The sequence below is a fragment of the Eurosta solidaginis genome, chromosome 3 (genome assembly GCF_040869045.1).
Source record: "Eurosta solidaginis isolate ZX-2024a chromosome 3, ASM4086904v1, whole genome shotgun sequence".
NCBI lineage: Eukaryota > Metazoa > Arthropoda > Insecta > Diptera > Tephritidae > Eurosta > Eurosta solidaginis.
Genome location: NC_090321.1, coordinates 270,472,134 through 270,499,430, shown reverse-complemented (window position 1 = coordinate 270,499,430; position 27,297 = coordinate 270,472,134). Strand labels below are relative to the sequence as shown.

At 37.0% G+C, this 27,297-nt stretch overlaps 1 protein-coding gene across 3 annotated transcripts in view; it reads right to left on the bottom strand.

Moving 5' to 3' along the window:
• Window positions 1-27,297, bottom strand: part of dom (domino) — a 169,260-nt gene that overhangs the window by 62,044 nt on the left and 79,919 nt on the right. For all 3 annotated transcript variants that reach the window (XM_067776462.1, XM_067776460.1, XM_067776461.1), the window contains exon 11: window positions 12,775-15,021. In XM_067776462.1, coding sequence (XP_067632563.1) covers window positions 12,775-15,021 — 2,247 coding nt within the window. The remainder of the gene's footprint in view (window positions 1-12,774; window positions 15,022-27,297) is intronic.

Below are 27,297 nucleotides of genomic sequence, written 5' to 3'. Positions count from 1 at the left end.
TTGAATCGGGCCATTATCATTGTAATGATGAGATATGTTGAACAACGTGGTTCCAACTCTCATTCTTGCAATCTTTATACTTTCATCGCTGGTAAAGTTTATATTGTAGTTTGGCCTCTTTGTACCCGGGTTGTGTGTTCGAAGAAATATATTTGAACTTTTCCATTTTTCTTGTTCTTCAACATCTTGACAACTATAACAATGGTTTCTTATAATACTGCTATAGCAAGGTACTTCCACAGTTAATGGTAACCGGAGCGCTGCTTTTGCTATGTGATCAGCTTCTTCATTTGTGGCCTGGAACCCAAAGGATTTTTATTAATTGAACATCTCTAGGTCTTTGGATTTCCGGTCCATTATATGCAGTAGAGCCAATGTATTTGACTACACTTTGGCTGTCGGAACATATCAACGTTTTTGCTTTTCTTTCAGCAGCGTATATAATTGCCTGTTTAACAGCTGCAAGTTCTGCATCGAAGATTCCTGCAAGTAGCGGTAATAGACTTTGCTTCAGAGTTTTAAAGGAGTCAACTGAAGTTTGTTCTACTAAAGCATAGGTTGAGGTGTCGCACTGCCTAGAGTCGTCAGTGAACAAGATAAGTTCTGGGTTGAATTCATTTTTTATTTTTGCGTAGAAGGTTTTAAAGATGTTAGCATTTGTGTTTTCTTTTTTGAATTCGCTGAGTGTCATATCCGTATGGAATTTTATTTTAGGTGATTTCCTTAGTGGTTGTGCTGGTATGGATGTTTTTTTAATGTTAAGGTAGCGTATAATATTTTCCAGAGCGCTAGCGTTTCTGCCGCCTACTTTTCTTCTATTGGCTGATTGTAGCTCCCACATATGCTCGTGTAATGGGTGATCTGGCAGTGTCAAAGCTTTCGCTGCGAGCTGACCTTCTTTGTAGTTGCCAATCGATTACGTGGTACCGCGCTTCTAGTCTGAGGGCGGCTATTGGGGTGGCCATGAGCAACCCTGCAGTCGTTCGAAAGCATCTATTCATACATGCATTGATTTTGTTTTTATTCTTTTCGGATGTCCACCCATAAACCGTGAGTCCGTGTTGAATTATTCCTTCACATATAGCTCGACTGATTTATATGGCAATGTCTATGTGTGGTCCTTTGTTCCTCGTACAGAATATCTTTAGTAGGTTATTAACCTTGATTAGTTTTTCGCAAATTTTGTTGATATGCTCAGTCCATAGTGCATTTCTGGAGAAAGTGATGCCAAGGATTGAGATATGGGGTTTGAACCTAACATCTTGGTTGCCTATTTTCAATGCGGATATATCAAATTTGTGTTTTTTGCATACATGCATAGCTTCTGCCTTATTAATTGGTACTACTGCACCAGTTGCTTCTGCCCACCTTTGTACTTTGGTGTTTACTTCACCAAGGCTGTTATTTATTTGTTCTGCTGAGCCTGAAGATACAACAAAGATGTTGTCAGCGTATACACCAATAAAGTCCACCCCATTTATGTTTCTAATATTTTTAATAAGCGTATTACAATATGCTGCAAATAATATGACTGACAGTGGAGATCCTTGGGGGAGGCCATTGTCTAGATTGAGAAACTTCGATACAAAACCATCTACTCGAACTATAATTCTACGATGCGACATAAAGGAATGTATAGTTTTCAGCACTAGTGCCGGAACACCCCAGGAAGAAAGTTCTTTTATTACAACAAATGAAATAACTCTATCAAAGGCCTTTTCTATGTCTTCTGAAAATATAACATTTGTGTTTATTTGCTTTAAGATTGTCTTTTATTTTTGCTTTAAATGCGTGACACAATGTATGTACTCCACGCTGTGGGAGGAAGGCCTGTTGCTCTGGGAGAAAGTGCGATTTGTAGTGTTCTCTAATTTTCCTCGCAAGAATTTTGTCAAATACTTTAGCTAGGACCGATATTAGCGAAATGGGTCTGTATCCTTCCACCAGATTTGCGTTTTTATTTGGTTTGGGAATTGGAGCAAGAACTGCTACCTTCCAGTAGTGCGGATAAGTTCCAGTTTCGAGTATTCCCGTGTATAACTTGCATATTCTCTTCTTCAGCGAGATGTCCGAATGTTGTATCATGCAGTATGTTATTTTATCAATTCCCGGTGTTGTGCCTTTTGAATTTTTTATTGCTACATTGAGGTCATCGATTGTTATATTGGAAAAATATTTATGAAGACTGAGTGCTTCCCCGGATGGGGAGTCAATTTTATAGTTTTGTTTAGCCAGTATAACTTGTGTAGCAAACGAATTGTCGGAGCCTATTAAACTCCATGTTTCTGCAAATTTATCTGCTATCTGTTGGGGATGAGTAAGGCACTCGTTTTCTGAAAAAAATTGGGAAAACTTATATATTGTGGCGATTTGACTTTTTTAATTTTGTTCCATATTGTCCTTGTATCCATAGTAGGGTTAAGGGAGTTGATAAAGTTTTGCCATGTATCCCTCTTGGCTTGTTTACATGCACGCTTTACCTGTGCGCAGAGTTGTTTGTATTTTATTATATTAGCAAGATTTCGTTTCACTTTATAGACCTTCCACGCGAAGTTCTTTAATCCAATTAATTTGGCTATCTCGGCATTAAACCATACGGGGGTTTTGCGTGGCTTTGTATTCTTTTTTACTGGCATGACAGCCTTCCTGATAATTTTCTTTATGTTGGCTGCCTCTTGGTTAATGTTGGTCGTTACTTTAAATTCTCGACTTACTTTTACGGTCTTTTTTGAAAAAATCTCCCAATTTGCTTTAGCATCTACAAAACCCGGTTTAAATTTTTTTGGAAATTTTGTTGGAAATCAAAATTGGGAAGTGGTCATTTCCTTCTGGATAGCAGTTCCAAGTTAGGATACCTGCCAGTTCTGCACTAGCCATAGTTACATCTACAGTCGTCAGAGTGTTTTTTGTGTTGAGCAGCGTTGGCGAACCATCATTCAAGAAGACTAAGTTTCTACAGTTTGCGAATTCTTCCCATATTTTCCCGGTACGGTTCGTGGTTTATGATCCCCATAGTGTGTTGTGTGAGTTCAAATCACCAAGCAGTAGATGATGCCCACAGCTGTATAGTGGAATGCTGTCAAGCAGTTGTGAAGTAAGATATACATCTACTTCTTTATATATATTAGTTATGTGGAGATCCGTCAATCCATGTACGGTAAGTGATTGATGAAGGAGGTTATTCCTAGATACCACATGATTTGATACGTTTAAAGTACTTTTTATTAAGAAGATAATGCCAGATTTGGCGTATTGAAAATCTTTATTATGTTTAAAAGTTCTATAATTAGGTAAATGTAGTAGATGCAGATTCTTTTGCACTATGTGTGTTTCTTGTAATATAATGATATCGGGATTATGTTTTTTAACTAGTAATTCAAGGGCATATTTATTATTGATATATCCTTGAATGTTCCATTGGAGGATTGAAAAATTAAGTCCGATATCCATATTTTTAAACGTTTAAATTGTTTTATTTATTCAAAGTCAGAGATGTCGCTGTCAAATTGTTTTGTTTGGACGAAGTAGTTATTGCTTTCTATTAGGTCTTGTGTTAAATTAGTTATAGGTGATTGGTATATTTGCGGTTGGGTGTAGTCGCTAGAGTTGTTGTGAGTTTTGTTATTAATTGAGTGTATTGGAGTTGAGTGGTAATTATTATTGTTTGTTGTTGTGCAAGGTGACATTTCTATGTCTCCACTTTCTGCGTTTGTATTATTAGCTAGTGCGTTTGTTGTTGTATTTTGTTTAGCTTTTTCTGTTATCTTTGTAATCAATGTATCAATATTGGAGTTTGAACTTGTCTTTTGAATGTTATTTTGAGGTGGTTTTGTACTGATTTTGTGTTTGGTTTGTGTTTTCTTGGTTTTGAATGTTATTTGAAGGTTGTGGATCTGGTGCGGTGACCTGTTTGATATTTTCTTTTAGCGGTCGTTCGATGTTATTATTTTTTGTAATTTGTGCATACGAAGCCTTGTTTGTATGCTTGCTTCTGGGTTCTATTTGGAAAGCAGTGGGGTTACTGTTGTACAATTTCCAAGTTTCTCTTACAGTACACCGACGTTCAATTTTTATTTTGTTGATGGATTTATGCTTGAGGAAGCTAGGACGGGCGGGGTCTTCAGAAGTATGTGTGTCAATATTGCAATTTACACAGAAGATTCTCGAGCAAGTATCATGAGGTGGAGGTGTCGCACATTGCTTGCACAGCTGATTACCTTTGCAATTATTTTTTGTATGCCCCAACTTCAAGCAATTTCTGCATTTCATAGGGTTAGGAATGTATTCTTGAACTGCGACTTTTTCCCAGCCCAAGCTAATTTTTTCTGGTCTCCGGATTAGATTAAATATTAGAATTGCTGCTCCTGTTGGTGCTGGTGTATCGTTAGTTACCTTCATGACTTTCCTAACTTCGATTACTTTTTGGTCTGCTAAGCCTTCCAATAACTCTTTTTCAGTAAGGTGGATAATGTTTTTCGAAAATATTCTACCCTGTGTTGAATTGAGGTTTTTGTGAAATGATATTTTAACTGGTACAACATCAATATAGGTTGCTTTGATGAATTTTTCTGCTGCGTTAAGGTTATTTGCCTTTATCAGCAGGTCACCAGATTTAAGCTCTGTTACTTCAGAGTATTCGGAACTTATGTGTTTAAGCCCTTTTTCTATTTGGAAAACGTTATAGGATGCTAATGGTCGGGTTTCAGTGTTGTTTTGGGCGATGGCGGTGACTATGATGTATCGTGGTATATGGTTATCATTTTGTGCTATTGGCGGTATAGGTACAAAATCCTCTTCCCTTGGTCTTTTAGATTTGGTTGTAGGAAGAGATATATTCTCGTCCGGATCTAGGTGTTTAAACCTATTTCTATGAGGGGGGTTAGCCCCTTTCATTTTGTTTGATTTCAGCTACCAAATATGTAGTTTTTAACACAACCACTTAGAAATAATATATACACTAACGGTCGCGTAGAAGAAAAATACAATACAAGCTTGTTTAACACACTATAGTGTCTATAGACTTAGTTGCGCTGCGAGAAAAACACGTCTGCGTAAGGCGGCTGCCCGAATAAGACTGTTAAAGAGATGATATAAGATAATTAAATCGAAAGATTGGCCGAATACTGTGAAAACAGAGCTAAAAGCTTATTTTTCTAAGCGTGTCACTGGCAATAGAAGATGGTTGCATTTCTTATGGCGATCGATTGTATTTTATTTGTATTTGTATTTATTAGGCAATTCATCCCAGCACAACAATTTGACAAAAATTATTTTACAGTGCTAGTCGGTAAAAGGCATAAAATAGGAACAATCTAATCTTGAAACTTAAAGCTAATGACTATGGCTAAGAAAAGGTTACAACAAATAATATATTTAATAAATAGTAAATAGATAAATAAAGGAATGATAGAGTACATTTGCTTAAAAGGAATCAGTATTTTAATTGTCTAGGTTATTATAGAAACTTGTTAATTCTTTATTGAAGAGCAGAGCATTGCTTATAAGCCTAAGTCTAGAAGGGAGCGAGTTCCAAAGACGTATGGAATTAATGAAGAACTGGCGATCAGATATTAGCATACGATGTCTGACGTGGGTAAGGAGAACAGATCTAGACGACTGGAGAAAATTTAGCCTCCGATACAGATAGTCAGGTTCCTTCATATATATTAATTTATGTAGCGTAGTGAGCGTTTTAAGTTTAATAAGGTTATCGAAAGAAATGTTTAGCAACCTGTAAGCATGTTGAGAGACGTGGTCAAGTCTTTTCAACCCATAGACGTATCTAGCAATGTTGTTATACACAACATTAAGTTTCCTATTACATACATAGTCACAATTGGAGTAAACCTCACAACCATAAAGGAGCGTAGGTATTAAGTACGCTTTTGCTATTAGTAGACGAATATGTAACGGAGTAAAATATTGTGTAAGCCAGAGTGTACGAAGCATCCCATACACTTTTCCCACTGTGCGGAAGATGTGATCTTTCCATGTCAGGGTTTTGTTAAAAACTATACCTAGATTTTTTGCCGTGTCAACGTATTCTATAATAGTGTTGTCTAAAATTAAATTTTCCATTCCACTTTTATCTAGTGACCTTCTATGAATGACTATACATTTCGACTTCTTAGGGTTAAGACATAAGCCGTTCATAGAAGCCCACGTACCAATTTGACACAAATCGTAATTTAAGTTATTAATACATGAACTGGTACGATCACTAGGATAGCACAAATACAATTGTACGTCGTCAGCATAAATGTGAATTGCTGATTCCAAAATCGTTAGTTAGGGCAGTATTAGAACTCTTGCATGATAGTCACTTAGGTATAGTGAGAATGAGGTCAATCGCGCGCTCATATGAATGGTGGCCGAACATCGATAGAGACATAGAGAACTGGGTCACGCAATGTAAATCTTGCAGTGTTTTTAAAAATAATCCACCTCCTAGTTTGACTAAATGGGAGTCAGCGCAGTTTCCGTTCTAAAGAATTCATATCGACTTTTGTAAAATTTCAAACATAACGATTTTGGTGTTATTTGATGTGTACTCTAATTGGATAGAGGCTGTAGAAATGAAACGTACAGACGGTAAGTCTTTGCGATGTTTTGAGAAAGATATTTGCGATTTTCGGCTTACCACAGAAAATAGTGAGCGATAATGGGCCTCCCTTCAATTCAAATGCATACTTAGCCTTTTGTAACTCCAATGGTATAGAGGTATTGAAATCTCCCTCTTACCATCCTCAGTCGAATGGAAGTGCAGAAAGAGCAGTACAGACGGTGAAGCAGGCATTAAAGAATAGTCTAGTTGACCCGAAAATGGAAAATGGGAGTTAAAATTACAAAATTGTTTGCTTATATACCGCAACATCCCCTCGACGGCTACCAACGAAAGGCCAGCAAGCCGAATGTTTACATATATGCCTCGAACGTTATTAGATGTGTTAGCGAACACAGAAGGTAGGAAGAGAGAGAACAAAATTCAGAAACAGGTTACAACTACTCAGGAAGGGGAAAAGAGAAAAATAAAAAGGAGTTTTAAAGTAAATGAAAATATATTGTATAGAAATATATTTGGAAACGAAGTCAAATGGATATCTCGACGTATAATAAAGAAATTGAGTAATATAAGATTTGTTATTGTTGTAAATGTTTATCAAAAACATGTCCACATAGATCAAAAAAGAAAAGCAAATACAACATATGTTAGAAGTTGTCCCATTACTTTTCAAAGTGAAGATAGTCGAAAAAGGTCGAGATCACCGGAATCAAATATAATCGTAACACGAAGTCGAAGCAAGAAAATTAGAGGTGAATTAGGTACAGAAAAATAATAATAAGCATAAATAAAGAAATATGTAAATAAAGCAAAGAGCTGCCATGTAATGAAATTAAATCTATAGTAAACATATCAATAATGTACATACTTGCACATTTAATAAAATGGTAAGAAGATGATATGTATGTATTTGGCAACTCTAACACTTACGATATTACAATACCTAACATAAGTATATAACGTAAATTTAAGGTTCCTTATTGTTGTTACGGTCTGCTGCTACGGTCTACGGTTACGGTCCACTTGGGAGCGTGTCAGCGCGAACACACTTATTGATGGGGCGAAAGTTGCGATAAAAAGTATCGAAAAAAAAACAAGGAAAAAGACAGACGGGCGATCACTAGCGAAAATTGCCATGAGTTTCCGGCAAGAAAAAAAAGAGGAAGGGTGGAAAATTGCGTGAGCTAAATTTTGGCGGCCCTACAATTATACAAATGGGAATATATAACATCTAGGGGCATAACTTCAGCAGCAAAGGCGTCAAGCTCCGCTAATACGCTGCTTTAGTAACCTCATTGCTCACTTCGCATCCCCAACGATATTCAACTATACTGCTTTGGTAACCGCAGTGAGCAGCGCATCCCCAGCGATACTCAACTAATCACAAAACATCCTCGCCGGCTGAGCGCGTAAGCAGGTAATTGTCCAGAAACTAGGAAAGAGTCGATAGCGCAAAGCACCGAAACCGTTCTTTCCGACAAATCTCGTTTCTACGCGTCTATTTTGGGTGGTAATAAACCTTGCACCAGTTGTTTTGGGTGGACACAAGATCCAGTTGGAGTAGGTCGGCTTTCGCAGTCACACCTAGTGAGATAAACCCCTTCCTCTACGTTTACGAAGAACACTACCACCTGCGGAAAAGCGTCCGACACCACCTCTGCCTCCAGGGCTAGCAGTACGCTGCCGCGTAATACAATCAACGTCAAAATAGCCAAGTCATCCGGCTCGTGAAGGGTAACACGAAGCTTTATCGCCACCCGGTTCACTCGGTTACCTCGACCCAAAGCGCCAACCACCACCAACGGCGCCTACTATTATCACGGGCATCACCATCGGTAGTACCTCCCCCAACCTCTTCATTAATTATTAATATACAAACATATTCAAATTCAAGGCTATCACCCTAGTATAGAATCCTAACACGTAATACATACATACATGCATATACCTAAGTTAAGGAGAGCAAGCTGCATCCACTTGTAGTAAAGTTAACTTATTATACCATACAAAAAAAAAAGGAGACGTTACGTAAAGTTAAGTAAAGAGGTTTAATTAACTTAGAAGCAAAAAAAAAAAAACAAAACATATCTTAATGGTCATAGGTAGGCAATTTGTACTGCCTGTGAAACGAAAAAAAGTTTCAGGTATTAAAATTTGCTTTGCGTTACAGTAAAATTTTACTATTACTTTTTAATTAATGCAATTGTTGCGGATATGTTTTTGGAATGAGCAAAATGTATTGATATTGTTTCTTTAAGGAATAAAGTTTTATTGGTAATTCAAATTCAATTGCATTATCAGTTAAAACGCATTAAATTTATATTAAGGGATACAATTAACGAGTAATGCAAATTAATTTACATTATCAACAAAAAATATACTATTTTCTATAATCTTTATCAGTACACTGTTAAATTTAGTGATAATGTAAATTAAAGTACATGCAAATTTTTATTGCTTACTGCCATCTTACTAACTGCAGCATGCCCGTGTAAATTGTGAATAATTAATATGGCATCTACTTTATTGCTTTTTTCATTATCAACCTCAACTCAAGAAGTGAATGCATTGTCGAGCTTAACTTACAAATCATAAAATTTGCAGTGGAACTTAAATTGCTTCATTCTACATGAATATATGTCAAAAATAAATTTATACATATTAAAGTAATATTATTATATACATACATGAAACATTTCAAATCCGAATTATTTTCTTTGTTCTTTCATTTTATTATTTTAATTTTTTTTTAGACTTAATTGAACTAAAAACAAAACAATACCAGCACTGGCTGGTAAATGCAAAACAGTTTACGTTTTACCTGAACATGTAAAACGATGTCGTTAATTTTACTACAAATTTAAAAGTTCACGTTTTACCTGAACATGTAAAACGATTTCGTTAATTTTACCATAAATTTAAAAGTTCACGTTTTACCTGAACATGTAAAACGATTTCGTTAGTTTTACCATAAATTTAAAAGTTTACGTTTTACCTGAACATGTAAAACGATGTCGTTAAATTTTCTATGAATTTAAAAGTTCACGTTTTACCTGAACATGTAAAACGATTCCGTTAATTGTCCTGTAAATTTAAAAGCTTACGTTTTACTTGAATATGTGAAACAAATTCTTCGAGGAGTATGATTTACCCCAAATTTAGTCTTAGTTGCGTTTATAACAATTTTCTTAGTACATATTATATATTAGTGTCATTATACTATGCGTTATACCGAATTGATATTTTGTTAAACTCAAAAATAAACTACAACAACATTAATTTTGTAAGGGGGCCCCAATTATCGGAATTTGTATCCAAACTTTATAGCCCTAAAATAGGTTTATGAATGAAAAGAAAAAGGGCATTTAACCAAATTTTTACTTTGTATGTAATATATCTACTATTCATAAGCACATTTATTTTAAATTTTTTTCTCACACCAAGCGCTTATAACCCTTGTCAAGAAAAAAAAAAGGGGGTGACATAAATATAGGTATAGCTTGAAATATTTCTTTTATGCATATATACGATAGTAATAATGAAATCTGAATAAACTTGTAAATAATATGGGAATGCTGGCGTCCACATTTATTTAGAAGGCACTAGGTAGGGTCTACAGGTCAGGGGCCACCGAAATTTAGGTGCGTCGGTGGCCATGGTTTTTGAGGGTGGGATATGCACCGGGCGTCGCAACAACACCCGCGGCGCCCCCAAGTTATATTCGGCCCTTTTCTTTTTTCATTTTAATTTTCAGCTTTTTTTGCAATTTTATTTTTCAGCAGTTTTTTTTTGAATTTTGATTTTAGAGTTAGTAACCGGTCATGTCCGGTTCGGTAATTTTTGTTGCGTTAGATTTTTTTTTTTGAATTTTGAGTTTAAATTTTGAATCTTTTAACGGTCTGTCCGTGACATCCGGTTCGACCGGATGTTGTTTTAGTCCATTTGAGCGTTTTGAATTAGTTCTGCGCTTTTGACAGTTGAGTTTTGATAGGCATGATAGGAATTTTTTTCTGTTTATGGCGCAGGAACAGTAAGGTTGGCAAGGACCCGCCCCAGCCGACAATGACTAGCCAATGTGCACCACCACATCATGCCGACCGCCTTCCTTACTGCTTCCATCGAAAATGCGTATTCCATAACATTGTCTTGTTCTTTTCAATAAAGTTAGTATCTCACTAGCAGTTCCCGGTGTCGTATTAATTCTGCCATATATACATATTAGTATAGATTATCGAACATTAAATAAAAACACTTTGAAGGATAATTATCCAATACCATTAATTGATGACCTTTTAGACAGATTAGTTGATAAAACTATATTTTCGCTTTTGGGCTTAAAAAGTGCTTTCTATCATGTGCGAATGGATGAAGATTCTATTAAGTACACATCTTTTGTAACCCCTTTAGGGCAATATGAGTTTTGCAAAATGCCATTTGGGCTTAAGAATACTCCATCTTCGTTTCAGCGTTTCGTTAATTATGTTTTTGATTATTTAATGCGTGCAGATAACGTTGCCATTTATTTAGATGACATAATGGTTGCAACTAAAAGCGAAGATGAGCATTTGGAAATTTTGAAGGATGTTTTTTGATAGACTAGTTAAAAATAAGTTGTTATTTTGTAGTGCACAAAAAGGAGATGTGTCAGATTTTTTGAAAGAAAAATTGGAAGAGTTTTGCTTGCATGAAGAGGAGCGAGATATGGACAAGGCACGTTCAAAGCAGCGGAGATCATTAAAAAATGTCAAAAATACAATAAAAATCAAAAAGATCGCAATAGAGTTTCGAAGATTTATAGAGGAGATTTCGTGGTTGTTAAAAATTTCGTTAGTAATTCGGGGGCTTGTAAGAAAATAATTCCTAAATATAAAGGGCCGTATCGAGTATCCAAAGTTTTGCCCAATGACCGATATTTGGTAACTGATGTTGAAGGGTTCCAGGTTAGTCAGATACCGTACGAGGGTGTGTGGGAAGCGGCGAATATGAAATCATGGTTGGTAAATAAAGACTTGGAATCAATCGGGGCGATTGCAAATCAGGATGGCCGAACTGTGGCACTGTAACTTTAACTCTTCACACGTTATATAAATAAATTGTGTATTCATAGAGAGACTTCAAATAAAGAAAAAATATATTGAGTCGGAAAATAAAGAGTTCGAGTAGAAACATATAAAAAAAAAAATTAAAGCCGGTAGTTAAAAATTTTTCAATCAAACAATAATCAACAATTGTACACATTTTTAGAAAAAACAACGTTTAAACGAAGGATTACATTGCATAACTTTTTGACTTTATGGAGCGCCACTCCGAAGTTGGACGGGGCTGGCCGCAGTTCGGATGCAGCCAAAATAGGTGAAATTATGCGTACGTGAGTCCCATTGATACTAATCACTACTCGTCGGAATCCTGTTTTAGAGTAACATACAATTTTTGCTGTTTGGGTTTTAATCCACTTCGCACAAATATGCTCCCCAAAAATATCTAAAACCAGTCCAACACCAAAATCATTTCCACAGCATATTTATAGCTGCCGTCAGCAAGAAATCAGAGTGTGGCGCATAATTTTAAAATACCAACGCGTATGTGGAAATGGTCCTTAATTTTGCTTAGTAATGAGCACAATGCTTCCTCTCAAATTTGCAAAATAACTTCGAAAGAAGCACATCATTTGTCACATGAAGATTTTCTTACTTGGTGCTTGGTAGTTCCAAGGGATTGCAATGATCACGCGAATGTTTCCCGTATTCGCGAAATGTCAATCACCAACATTTTCGCCATTATAAAATAGATTTCATACAATATCCGTTTTGCTTTTAATAACAAAATCACTTGCAAATTCTTAAATTTCCGCCACAAATTGATCAGCTGTTGATTTATCTGTCAAATCATGAACTTCAACTGAAATAAGTTGTAATTCGTAATACCAAAGAGGAGTTCAGTTGTTTTAATTACAACCAACTAAGTTGAGTTGTAAACGGCAATAGGGTAGAAGTAATTCAAAGAAGTTCTTTGGCGTTTACTTTAGAACTACATATTGCCCTTAAGTAACTCAGTCGCTAGAGGGTCCAATAACATTTCATATTTTATACTAATTCAAACAAAAACTGTGCTACATAAAATTTCGCAGATATTAACGGGATCTATGTATTATATGGCCTTAGTGTTTTTGCCCTGGGATCGATATAAATTATATTACATATTATTTTACGCACCTGCTTCACAAGATTTTGCATTTCCAAATCGGCTTTACTCATTTCTGTGGTTGATGCAGCAGCACCATCTGCTGCTGTTGTTTCATCAATGGGTATGGATTCATCGAATTCTGCCAAATCAGCAGCAGCTTCCGCTTTAGCCGTCTTTGTAGCCAGCACATCTTGCTCATCCTCAGCAGCTGCTAATGCGCTTTCAAAAGCACGCAAAGATTGTTTCTCCGTTTCAATTTCACTCCCCAAGTCGCTAACTAACGCTGCTGCAGCACTCGTTGATGGCGTTGGGTTATCCATACGACCAACAGCACTGCTATTTACAACATTAGCCCCAATCGCAGACGCGTCACCATCTTGTTCAGGTTGTTCCAAATTAAAGAGATCTTTGATGGTGGAACTCTTGAAATATGTTGTTGTAAAATTGCCACCTTCAATTGCCATATCACTAAGCATTCGCTTTTGATTTGCCTTCTTGAGTATATTTACTTCGATTGTCTTTTCCGACACTAAACGATAGATATGTACATCACGCGTTTGTCCTATGCGATGACAACGATCTTGTGCTTGAGCATCCATGGTTGGATTCCAATCGGAATCATAAAATATCACAGTATCCGCACCGGTTAAATTTATACCAACACCACCGGAACGTGTTGATAAGATGAAAACGAATATACGTTTGTCACCATTGAAACGTTCCATCAGTACTTGACGTTGTTCGACGCGCGTTGAACCATCCAAACGTAAATAGATGTGGCCATGATAATTTAGGAATGCCTCTAACACATCCAACATTTTTGTCATTTGTGTAAATATGAGTACACGATGCTGTTCCGTTTTCAACTGACGCAATAACAAATCAAGTGTTTGTAATTTACCGCAATCGTATTGAATAAGACGTGGGTCAGGAAATTGTGTTGTCATCGCCGAAATGACGGGGTGCAATAACGCCAACTTCGGTGAAACATATTGTGTGACCGTGCGCTCAATTACGCGCTCACGTTGCAAGCGTCCGGATGTTAGATGTTGCACATAAAAACGTATGCGTGGCGCCATTGCAGGTGGTACATAAATCACGTAATTATTAAATGTTTGACGTAATTCGTCAACACGTTTCTCATACGATTTCAATATTTTACTAAGTGTCCAGCTATCTCGCCGTATCATAGCTGTACAACAATTAGTATGACTACGTGTTTGCCAATTGGAATATTCTAATGTGCGACTTGGTCTAACACTTTTTGCTAAGGCATCGCGGCAGTCCTCACCATAAATTGGCACAGCCTCTATACGTCGTTTATTTATAGCGGCCATTAATTTAAGACGCGCCATACGCTGTTCTTTACGCTTCTCCAATATCTCCTGCATATTGTAAATTGGATCATTTTCGGATGTTTCAGTTGGTGTAGTTTCTTGCTCATCGACGTCCATTGCTGTGCTTGCTGCGTCGTCATTTGCTGTTTCTGCGCTGTTGCTTTTCACTTGTAGCGCAATGGTTGTTAATAATTGAGTGTTCTCTATTTTCGGCTTTATAGTTATATTGCCTTTTCCACCTATACTAGCGCTACACGACGGTGAATTTGCAGCATTGGTGGTGGTACTTGTTTTGCATACCAATGTTACCCGGTTACCAGCCATTGTATTACTTGCAGTTAACGTGTCACTTAACGCACTGCTGCCAGCAGAAGATGTAACCAGAAAGTATGGTTTACCATTGCTATGTTGCATCAACTTAGCGAATTTAGCAGCCGGTGGCGTCAAATTGCCACCTGTTTGTGGTGCAACTTGTACGCGCGTCAATTGTATTCCAGAGGAAGTGCGTATATTACCAATGCCACTATTAAGGGATATGCCTGCTGATGCGGAAGTTGAAGGCGCCGTGGACAATGTGGGCAATTTGGAAACGTTAATGGGATTTATATTGCTTAAACGCATTGTTAGTCGCATATTAGCCGTATTGGTTTCACGCAGAGGTACGATTTTATTACCATCTGTACGCATGGCAGGGCTAGCGCCAACCCTCACAGACGTGGTATTGTGTTGGCTCAGATTTTGTTGAACTTGTTGATCGCGAACGCGTATATAGAATTTAAATTTTCCACGAGGGCAGGGCGGCGGAAGCTCTGGCGCGCTATCGATTTCTTCAATCAGTTTGCGAGACGGTTCGAGTACACGTGACTTGTGCGATACATAAGCGGTGAGTGTATGTTCCAAATTAATCAAAAGTAAATTAAGCATTTGCATGTCGATTTGCTGAAAATAAAATTATTGAAGTATTATTAAATCGGGTACTTCAACTTGCATCCTTCGTACATATTGTATAAGCTTTTATTGTGGTGCATTATATTTTAACAATTATTTGTGGGGCATTCCACGTGAAAGGAAAAATTACTAAAATTTAAAAATTCCTCGAATAAATTTCGAATAAGTTCTAATTCATTATTAAAAGTCTATATTTCACTGATTTCAAAACTTTTTATTAATCATCTAACTAATTCTAGCAAGTGAGTCATTAGGAGTATTCTATCTAAAATAAAATAATAAAAAAAATTTTTTAAAGTTAAACTGTTTTATTGAAAATAATACTTACATGAAGTAATAATAATACTAAAAGCTAGAAAATAATTATGTAGGTCCTAGGTACTAGTCATCACACTCCTCATCAATCTAGGGCGTTGATCAGACAATTGAATAAAAGCGTTGTACGCGTCAAATTTTTATTGATAGTCATAGGTAAAACCAACTGAACCTTACCCAGGTTATGCCACGCCTCACATTTTTAGAAATTTTAAGCGCCCAACGCTTTTATTTGTCTGATCATCGCCCTAAATTGATGAGGAGTGTGATGACTAGTACCTAGGACCTACCTAATTATTTTCTAGCTTTTAGTATTACGAGCCAGACCCGTGCGCATCTTGCGGAACCAATATTTAAAGGATCTTATCAAATATCAACAAAAATCAGCTGTTCTATCAATCAATTAAAACTTACAGCTGGCGCTGCCATCTGGTGTATGGTAGCAACTGCCGGTAATGCAGTGCAAATATTCACAATAGTGTCATAGTACAAATAGATTGTGTACTCACAATCGTTTATTTTTAACAAATTATTTTAATAAAATATAGCTAAACAAAAGCTCTACGACCAAAATTGCCCAAAGCTCGCTAATAGCCCGAATCTCCATCTTTACAACCAAAGCTTTTTATAGATTTGGATTCCAAATAAGAGCGAAAAAGGGAAATAAAAAATAAATGTAAGGCGCGATAACCTCCGAAGAGATCTAAGGCCGAGCTTCTCTTCCAATTTGCGTCGTGCTCTTCTTGATTTTCCCTACAAATTGGCCGGACGGGACCTACATGTTTTATGCCGACTCCGAACGGCATCTGCAAGGCAGATGAGTTTTCACTGAGAGCTTTTCATGGCAGAAATACACCCGGAGCGCTTGCCAAACACTGCCGAGGGGCGACCCCGCTTAGAAAAATTTTCTTCTAATTGAAAAATCTTATTTCTAAAATTTTGATGTTGCTTTGCCCGGGGTGCGAACCCAGCGCATACGGTGTGATAGGCGGAGCACGCTACCATCACACCACGGTCAGCGCCATAAAAACAGCAACTAGAAATAATCAGACCAATTCTAAACATTTTGAATTTTGTTCTCACGGATTTTTTTATTCCCGCGGAAAAATTCCTCCAATTCTTTTCTCCTAGGGAGAAGAATAATTGGGGAATAGGAATTTCGAATTTTCAAGTCAGCTGTTTTGTCAATTGAAATTTCGTTGCGCATTTCTTATTTTGTTTAAAAAATTGTAAAGTTTAATTATTGTTGCCAATTTGTTTGTGTTATGTATGAAACGAAGTGGTAACGCCACACACTGAATTAATTTACTATCATTTTGGCAACTCTGTTTTGCTTATTCTTTTTCGTTCTTTTTTTATTCTTTAGTATTAACTCAACACATTTTATATTGAAATGTTCATATCCACTCATATTAAATAAACTGAGTAAATATACATATACAAAAGTGGTGTCAAAAGTGGGATTAAAAAGATGAGCCTCACACCGGAAGATTTGAAGAGGGTGATGGATGCATTGGCAGGGGCAATTCGCGAGGCTGTAGAGGGGGCGTCCCACAGTGCTGGGGCAAATGCAAATCAGCGGGCAGCAACCAAACCGCCACCGTTTAGTATTGCAGAATACAAGTCAGAAGACAAATCCTCAGTGCAGGATTTTTTCACACACGTAGATCGGGCCTTACAGCTGAGCAAAGTTCCAGAAGAGGAAAAACACAAATTCGTACTCGTGCATATGGGGGCAGAGCTGAACGCCGCACTAAAAATACTTGTTAGCCCAAAGACGCCTGACTCGCTGAAATACAATGAAATAAAAACAGTGTTAATTCGCCATTTTGATGGATAGCTCACGGAACAAGTATGCTGAAAGTATCAAATTTAGACAAAGTAAGCAAGAAAAAGGCGAATCGATTGCCGAGTACGCACTTCGTTTAAAAAAGGGCGCTGCATATTGTGAATATGGCGACTTTTTGGATAGGATGTTAACAGAGCAGTTACTGTATGGCGTGGAGTCACGCTATATTTGCAATGAGGTTATAAGTAAAAAACCAAACAATTTTACTGAGGCATACTAAATTGCGCACACAATCGAACTAACACAAAGTGCAACAACAGATCTGAAGTGTACAGAGTGGGAACAACCAAGTGAACCAACGTTTAAACTGGGATACGAACCAGTCAAAACAAAAATAAATGCAAATGCTGAAAAGTTGACCAAGAAGCCAAAAGAAAAATCCGCAAATTGTTACGGATGTGGGGGCCAACACAGCAGAAAAGACTGCAAATTCAGTAGCTCCAAATTTTTTTCGTGTGGAAAATTGGGACACATTGCAAAAGTGTGCAAGGCTAAACTAGATCAGATTTCAGAGGATGAGCTCGAACCAGGGGTGGCTTTCCGTAATTCGATAGTCGACACTCGTTGATTCGATACTTCAAGTCGATATCGAACGCTCGATGATGCCATTTTAGTTCCTGTATCTTGGTATGTTTAGAAAGTTTTTGGAGCTATCAAAATATTTTCTTTTATAAATAGCGTTTGTTTCTTAATCTCTGAAGAAAAAATCATTCCCTAAATAATCACCAAAGCATAAAATTATAACTTTCAAAAAGGCAATTCGACACCTAATTTGGTATCGAACAGTTTGTATCGAACGTTCGATACGACGAGTCGACAATTTGTGTTACGGAAAGCGAAAACGATTATTTTATAGTCGTTCTTGATCGATATCGAATTACGGAAAGCCACCCCAGTTCAGCAGCTGAACAGCATTAATGTATGTAAAGCAGTAGACAGAAAAATGCTACACGTAAATATCGATGGAAAGCAAATACAGCTGGAGCTTGATACGGGTGCCCCATGCGCCATTATTAATTATAAAACTCTTCGCACTATAAAACCGAATTTTAGATTATTAAAAACAGATAGACGATTTACAAGCTACACGGGGCATAGAGTGAACTGCATGGGTAGGGTTGTAGTAACCGCATCAATGGGGAGGACTAAGCGGCGCCTGAATCTGTATGTTGTCCAAGAAGATTTCGATACACTTTGCGGCAGAGAATGGATCTCACAATTCGCACGTGAAATTAACTTTTCGGAGCTATTTTCGTCAGCCAGGCAAATTAACTCTATAAGTTCAACCGCGCCAAAACTTTCAGAAAACCAACGAGAACGGCTGCAACATCTCCTTGCAAGTTACGAAGAAGTCTTTGACACGACAGCGGGTAAGTTGAGAGGGCCGCCTGCAAAAGTGAAGCTGAAGGCGGGAGCCACACCAGTGTTCGCACGAGCACGCGAAATATTTATTTATTATTTATTTATTTATTTATTTATTATTACGGTCTTTAAGACCTAGTTTAGGTTAAAATAAGAGATTAAACATAAATACTCATGTCACATTTAGTGACGTACAATATAAAAACAATTTTTCTTTGAACTTACTAATATTTTCACAGTCTTTCAAATCAGAAGGTAACTCATTATACATTTTATACCCTAAATATTCAAGAGACCTTTTGGCGAACTCAGTTCTTATTCTAGGCAGTCTTATATTATTGCAATTTCTTGTTCCATAATTGTGGATTTCATGATTATAATGTATTTTACTACTCAGGTAATTCGGTAACATTCCTAACCTAAGTTGGTGTATAAATTTCAATGTGAAATAACTAACTGACTGTTTAATACTAAGCCAGTTTAATCTATTGAGCATTACAATTTTTGGCGTTCTTGGAGGACATTTTAAAATAAATCGCATTGCCTTGTTTTGCTGTATTTGAAGTTTCTTAATATATATATCATTACTTAATAGCAGAATAGTAGGACAATAAATAAAGTGTGGTTCAATAATTGAACGATATACCAATATTTTATGACTTTGACTGATATGTTTACATGTTCTATACATGAAGCCTATTTTCTGTGCAATTTTCCTTTCCAGATAAGTTACATGCTCTCCAAAATTTAGATTATCATCAATCAAAACTCCTAAATACTTAATTTTGTCTACTCTTTGGATTTCCATGTTTTTTACCTTCAGCGTAATATTATTTAAACTATTGTTACTTATGATATTAGTGTTTTTACAAAATATCATGAACTTAGTTTTTTCGACATTTAATTTCAGTTTTCTAAGGCATAACCATTTGTATAGCGAGTCCAGGTCTTCTTGTACTTTCAGCATGGCACATTCTGCATATTTTTCACTTATGATAAGCAATGCATCATCCGCAAATAGACGTATTTTACAATATTTTAAGCATCTTTTGATATCATTGATATACAATGTAAACAATATTGGCGCCAAGACCGAGCCTTGTGGTAAACCAATGTTAACATCCACCACTGATGAAACCTCCTTTCCAATTATCGTTCTCTGTTTTCTGTCACCCAAATAACTCCGGAACCATTCCAAAGCCTTTCCTCTTATACCAATTTTAAACATAACGTCCAATAGCTCAGATCTATCGACAGTTTCAAAAGCCCGTTTTAAATCCAAGAAGACAGACACCGTAAATTTTTTGTCCGCCATGTCTTCTTTCCAATCTGCAATTACCATATTCAACGCTGTTTCACAAGAATGGCTCTTCCTGAATCCCGATTGTTCTGGGATAATCACATTGTGCTTCTCTAAGTATGCCACAAGTTGATCCTTCACCACTGTCTCCATAATTTTTTCATCTGTAGGTAACGTGTTAATTGGACGTAGTTCCTCGGGTTTCATTGTATTTTTTACTTTTTCAACAGGTATTATTGTTGAAATTTTCCAGTAACTAGGTACAATACCGCTGTTTAAGGATTCGTTAATTATGTCTTTGTAGAAATTAGCAGTATATGTCATGGCATCTTTAACGACACCCTCCGATAAAAGCTTGTCGCCGCCATATTTGTTTTTAAGTGATTTTGTGATAATAATAATATCGTCCACTACAATGTCAGTAAATTTAAATGTTTCAAATGGATTACTATGATTTGCGCTTATTTCATCCCCATTTACAATTTCTTCGATGCTATCATTAATTTCAACAATACTTTGTATAAAAAAGTTTTTAGGGCATTAGCTATGTATATCATATTCATTTTCCATTACCAATGGCATTGAGAGAGGCGTATGCCAAGGAAATAGATCGCAAAATCCAGTCTGGCTTTTACGTGAGAGTAGAGCATTCGGAATAGGCTTCAGCAACACATGTAGTCGCGAAAAAAAATGGAGATATTCGCACTACTGATTACAAGCCAACGGTTAATCCAAGAATGATTATTGACGAACATCCGATTCCTAAAGCGCAAGACTTGATCAATAAAATGAAAAAAGCGGCGATATTTTGTCACTTGGATATAACCGACGCATATACACACCTTACGATCGACGATGATTTCGCACATGTTTTAACATTAAACACAGCTACACACGGACTAGTACGACCGACTCGTGCGGTATATGGGGCAGAAAATATTCCAGCTATTTGGCAAAGAAAAATGGACCCGCTCTTGCAAGGAGTGCCAAACGTTTTAAATTTCTTTGATGACATCTTGGTGTTCGCGGAAAATTTTGAAGAGCTGCTGAGGGTTTTGGCGACAACGCTAAATCGCATAAATGCAATGGCCTACGCTTAAATAAGTCAAAGTGTGTTTTTGCTACTCCATCGGTGGAGTTTTTAGGCCATCGCATCGACGCAGAGGGGGTGCATAAATCTGACAAACACATTGAAGCTGTACTGAATAGCCCCAAACCAACGAATGTGGAGGAGCTACAGCTGTTTTTAGGAAAAGCTACTTACTATAGTGCATTTATCCCAGACCTGGCGACGAGAGCGCGACCATTGCGCGATATGCTGAAAAGCGAAAAATTTCACTGGTCCAAAGAGGCAAATTCAGCCTTTGAGTATCTAAAACAGGCGCTGGTTTCTCCACAAGTCTTGATACCCTACAACCCGGCACTACCGGTTCTACTAGCGACGGACGCGAGTCAAACAGGGTTGGGAGCGGTGCTATCACATCGCTTAGAGAACGGAACTGAACGACCCATTGCATACGCAAGTCGAACACTGAATACTGCAGAACAGCGATACCCACAGATGGACAAAGAGGCACTGGCAATAGTATGGGCAGTTCAGAAATTTTTCAAATATTTATACGCGCGTCATTTCACGCTAATCACAGATCATAAACCGTTGTCACAAATTTTACAACCAGACAAGTCTCTACCAGTACTTTGCATTAGCAGAATGGCTAATTACGCAGACTTTCTGAGTAGATTTTATTTCGAAGTGGTGTATAAAAATTCAAAGGCAAACGCTAACGCTATCTTTCACGAGCCGACCCTCTACGACAGCAACCATTACAGGTGGGACAGATGCGGCAGGCATATACGGATAATCCAGACGAATACGACGAGTTCGACAACTTTGTGATTCGCCAAATCAACCAATTACCATTAATATCCGACAAAATTGCAAACGAATCCAGAAAAGACGAGCGACTGGGTAAAATAATTAAACTGCTGGAAACAGGTCAATGCTTGAAGAGGACAGGATACAAGTCCCCAGAAGTGAGTTACAAGCTATCGTCAGGATTTATTTAATAATTTGGGAAAAATTTAAACAACGTGGCATCAGGACGGACAAGGCGACAGCTGTTTCGATTATACCTTGTAAATCTCTTCAAAGCCTTTTCTCCCGGGAGTGGGAGTCGAACTCGCACTCCTACGATAGTTGAAATGGTTATAAACGCATTCAGCTACGTCATGCCTTAGTTGTTGTAAATTTTTTCCCAATTGCCTTCTGTTTGCATATTTTAATCTTTTACACATTGCATACTTCGTATGCAATTATGTGTTAAAGCTATGCTTGGTACGGTGGTTTCAAAGAAACTTTGGTTTTGTTGCTGTTTTTGTTCTATTTATAGAACTACAACGAATTAACCAATTTTGTCTGTTTGTATGATTTTAATAATCGGGGATTGCCCATATTGCTTTTTTTTAAATGTATGAAAACATTTATTTGAAGCAATTTTTTAATTTTTTATAATTTATTTAATAATTTGGGAAAAATTTAAACAACGTAAACAACGTTAAACAACGTTGTTTAAATTTTTCCCAAATTATTTAATAAATTATAAAAAATTAAAAAATTGCTTCAAATAAATGTTTTCATACATTTAAAAAAAAAGCAATATGGGCAATCCCCGATTATTAAAATCATATCGTCAGGATGTTTGATGTTCGAGCATCGCGTCGTCATTCCACCAAAGTACAGAGCCAAACTGCTTGACAATTTACACACATCACACCTAGGGATTGTCAAGATGAAAGGAATCGCCCGCTCATTCATATACTGGCCGGGCATTGACAATGATATCGAGAACATGGCGAACAAATGCGAATCATGTGCAAAACAGGCAAACAAACCCGGGAAAAGTGGCGATCATCATTGGGAGTATCCCAAGGGACCGTGGGAACGCATTCATATTGACTATGCGGGGCCGTTCAAAGGAGCAATGCTACTGATAATCTCGGATGCGTATAGCAAGTGGTTAGAGGTGAAAATCACTAAATCAATTACGGCGGCCGCGACAATTACTTTGCTGGACGACGTATTTGCGGCTTATGGCGTTCCTCAAACGGTTGTATCTGATAATGGAACAAATTTCACGTCCGAGGAATTTAACAACTTCCTGACTACAGTCGGTGTTAAATATCACAAATACTCAGCACCGTATCACCCGGCAACTAATGGACAAGCAGAGCGAAGCGTACAGATGGTCAAGAACGCATTGAAGGCGATGGGTACCACCCACGAATAGTTCTTTGCAGGAAAACATAAACGAATTCTTGAGACAGTACAAAAATGCACCACATTCGACAACAGGCACCTCGCCAGCACTATTGTTTATGGGGCGGCAGCTACGAACACGATTGGACTTGATTCGACCAGAGGAAATCTCGAGGAAAGTAGAGGAAAAACAATACATGCATCTCAAGAAAAAGGGAAGAGAGTTCAAGGTAAATCAAAACGTATACTTCCTGTCGGGTAACCCGCGAATTTCTAAGTGGCGCAAAGGAACAATACACGCCCGTCTAGGGGATCTTCACTATCAAATACAATTCAATGGGAAAATGATAAAAAGACATGTAGACCAAATACGGAAGTCACACGCGGGGCCCGATAAAGCAACACCGGAAGTGAATCATCATGAAACGAGAGTTGCAGCCAAAGAGAACGGCACAGCTGCATCGGGTATAGTAGAAAACCACGAAGAAGTCGAAGCACCCATAGAATCACCACAAAATATATCATTGGGATCAGTAGAAGATTTGGAAAGGTTCTCTACTCCCAACACTACAATAATACAGGACGATACACCGCCATCGCATTCAACACCAGCACGGCAGGCGACACCGGAAAGAGATCCGGAACTAAGCGAGACGCCGGCAGCCCCTCGGCGGTCGACCAGACAAAGGAAACCGAGAGTTCCATTCTCACCTTAACTCCTGCAGAGGAAGGAAAAATGTTATGTATGAAACGAAGTGGTAACTCCACACACTGAATTAATTTACTATCATTTTTGCAACTCTGTTTTGCTTATTCTTTTTCGTTCTTTTTTTATTCTTTAGTATTAACTCCACATTTTATATTGAAATGTTCATATCCACTCATATTAAATAAACTGAGTAAATATAAATATACAAAAGTTTGAAATTAAGAAATAAGGTATGAACAATGCACATTATTGCATTTCATGTGGTGAAATGAGTAATGAATTGGTGCCACAGCAACATCAACAGAGGAGCATAAGAAGAAGACCGGCGGGATAACACAAATCCGCCGGAGTTGCCTGCATTCATTCTGCAAAGCAATTTTCTGGCGGCCAAGTAGAGTTGAGTTTGCCTTTCGCCATATGCCAAAATCTATTTAAGCCTTCTTAAAAAATCGTTGCGCCATTTCTGGATGGCTGCATCAAATATGCGAAGAGCTTTTCCGTTGCTTATATTTTTCGACTTAAAATAAAGAATATTGTAGTTGTTGTTGTATTAACAGTGAGAATATTGTGGTAGAATGTAAATACATATTTTCGCACAAATTTGTACAAATAAGTGTTCTTTCTTAAAAGAACCAATTTCCTTTAACTATTTTGATGCATTCCCTTTAATTTAACTAGTGAAAAAACTCCTATGAAATGGCAGAGAAATCTCCCTCTCCCTCACATTCATAATACCTACTTTTCTCTCATAACCGGTTTCCGCTTTTTCGAACATTGTTCAGAATAGGAGGAAAGGGAGAAGTGAAAAAACTTACAAGGAATTTTTATTTAGAATACGAGGAATGGGAGAAGGGAAAAAAACTCGCACGGAATTTTCGTTTAGAATTGGGCTGAACATATATGATTATTACTTAATGTATTATTTTCAATAAAACCATTTAACTTAAACAATTTTTTTAATTATTTTATTTTCAAGTTTTTAGTCTTTATTTAATTGTCTAATATTTCTTATTCTATTTAGTTCATTTAGTGACTCATTATTACAAGGATTCTTTCCTGACAATTTGTTACAATCTAACTCCTCCAACTCCAAAGTATTATGATGTCACTTCTACCGGACTGTATGTAATATTTTTTCCAAATATTAGCCAAATCGGACCACAAATACGATTTTTTTTTTCAAATATTTGGATCCTTGAGCCACCTACCTGCGATTATTTTTAATAAATTGGAGTTCTTTTTGCTTCTAACCATGGTGAACGAGTAATTGATGGTATAGGAGCAATAACAAAAAGAACTCTTTGGTCTGATATTATGACAAGAAAAGCAGTAAAGTAATTAGAAATGGCAGACTGGTATAGGTACTTTGCGTTAAAAGGTATCAAAGGAATGCATATTTTATATGTTGATGCAGATGATATTGAAAAAAATCAGACCAAACTTGACAAAAGAAAGCAAAGCATTAAAATGATTTACTGCTAAAGGATATAATAAATGTGTTATCCGCTAGAGGCATCTCTTCTGAATACCAAAACGTTTCAATAATCCAAGAAGAAAAGTTAAACTATTCTAAAGTATATAACTCCAGCGACAGTAAATAGAAACTGGGGATAAATCTAAAAAAAAAGATTGCCCTTAACATATTTACTATAATAGTTTATTTTATTTTTGTTATGAACAAACTAAGTTAATCAAGATTATCTTATCAGCATGATAAATTCCTTATTTGTGTTCTTTTTATTATGAGCTTATGATTGGTAAGATTCCAGGATCACATGTCCCACTAATGACTGTGGATTGCCCTTATATGTATCAACAGCTCCAATAATTTGGAGGGGTGGCTTGGGGTCACTTCCTCTTCCTGATAAACACACATTAGCTTCTTGAAATCACGTTCATTCCGACAGCCTTAGGGAGTGTTATCGATGTTGATGGTCGTTTGCGGATGCAGATCCGGTATGTTTCGGTAAGAAGCAATATTAAGGTACTAGCTGGACCATTTCGGGAAGGATTTGTGAGAGTGTAAGGAAAAAAATGTGATAAGAGTGTCCCCAGATAATACAGGTAAACCAGTTGTCTGGCAGAACAGTCCGCATCTAAGTCATAGAGGTAGTTTGCTGGCCTAACAAGCCAAATGTTTCAAGACATGGGACAATTAGCATCAAAATACGTTTAGAGCATATGGCATTAAACTTTATTATTATTATTAGTAAATCAAAAACTTGTTCTACAAGTATCTTAAAATTATCAATCAATTGATAATCATAAATATATAAATAAATAAAAAATAAATTAATGAGGATGGTAGCCGTTTTACTTGTTACATTCTTTTTTTTAATTTTATTTATTTATTTATTACCATCCTCGGTGATAGAGGATATTCGAGAACAAGTTGACAAAAATTTTACTGCTTTCCTGACTCTTCTCGACCATTCAAAAGCGTTTGACTCGGTCGACCACACCGTTCTCTGCAAGAAGCTGGACAACCTATTTAATTTCTCCAACTGTGCAACAGCCCTAATCAGATCGTATTTGGCCGACCGAACTCAGGCAGTAAGTGTTGGTAGCAGAAAGTCTGACTTCGTCAGTGTTTTAAGAGGAGTCCCACAAGGCTCAATCCTTGGTCCCCTGTTATTTGTTTTGTATATAAACGATTTGCCTGGTGTTCTCAAGTATTGTAATATTCACATTTATGCTGACGACGTACAATTGTATATGTGCTGTCCTAGTGATCGTACCAGTTCATGTATTAATAACTTAAATTACGATTTGTGTCAAATTGGTACGTGGGCTTCTATGAACGGCTTATGTCTTAACCCTAAGAAGTCGAAATGTATAGTCATTCATAGAAGGTCACTAGATAAAAGTGGAATGGAAAATTTAATTTTAGACAACACTATTATAGAATACGTTGACACGGCAAAAAATCTAGGTATAGTTTTTAACAAAACCCTGACATGGAAAGATCACATCTTCCGCACAGTGGGAAAAGTGTATGGGTTGCTTCGTACACTCTGGCTTACACAATATTTTACTCCGTTACATATTCGTCTACTAATAGCAAAAGCGTACTTAATACCTACGCTCCTTTATGGTTGTGAGGTTTACTCCAATTGTGACTATGTATGTAAGAGGAAACTTAATGTTGTGTATAACAACATTGCTAGATACGTCTATGGGTTGAAAAGACTTGACCACGTCTCTCAACATGCTTACAGGTTGCTAAACATTTCTTTCGATAACCTTATTAAACTTAAAACGCTCACTACGCTACATAAATTAATATATATGAAGGAACCTGACTATTCTGTATCGGAGGCTAAATTTTCTCCAGTCGTCTAGATCTGTTCTCCTTACCCACTTCAGACATCGTATGCTAATATCTGATCGCCAGTTCTTCATTAATTCCATACGTCTTTGGAACTCGCTCCCTTCTAGACTTAGGCTTATAAGCAATGCTCTGCTCTTCAATAAAG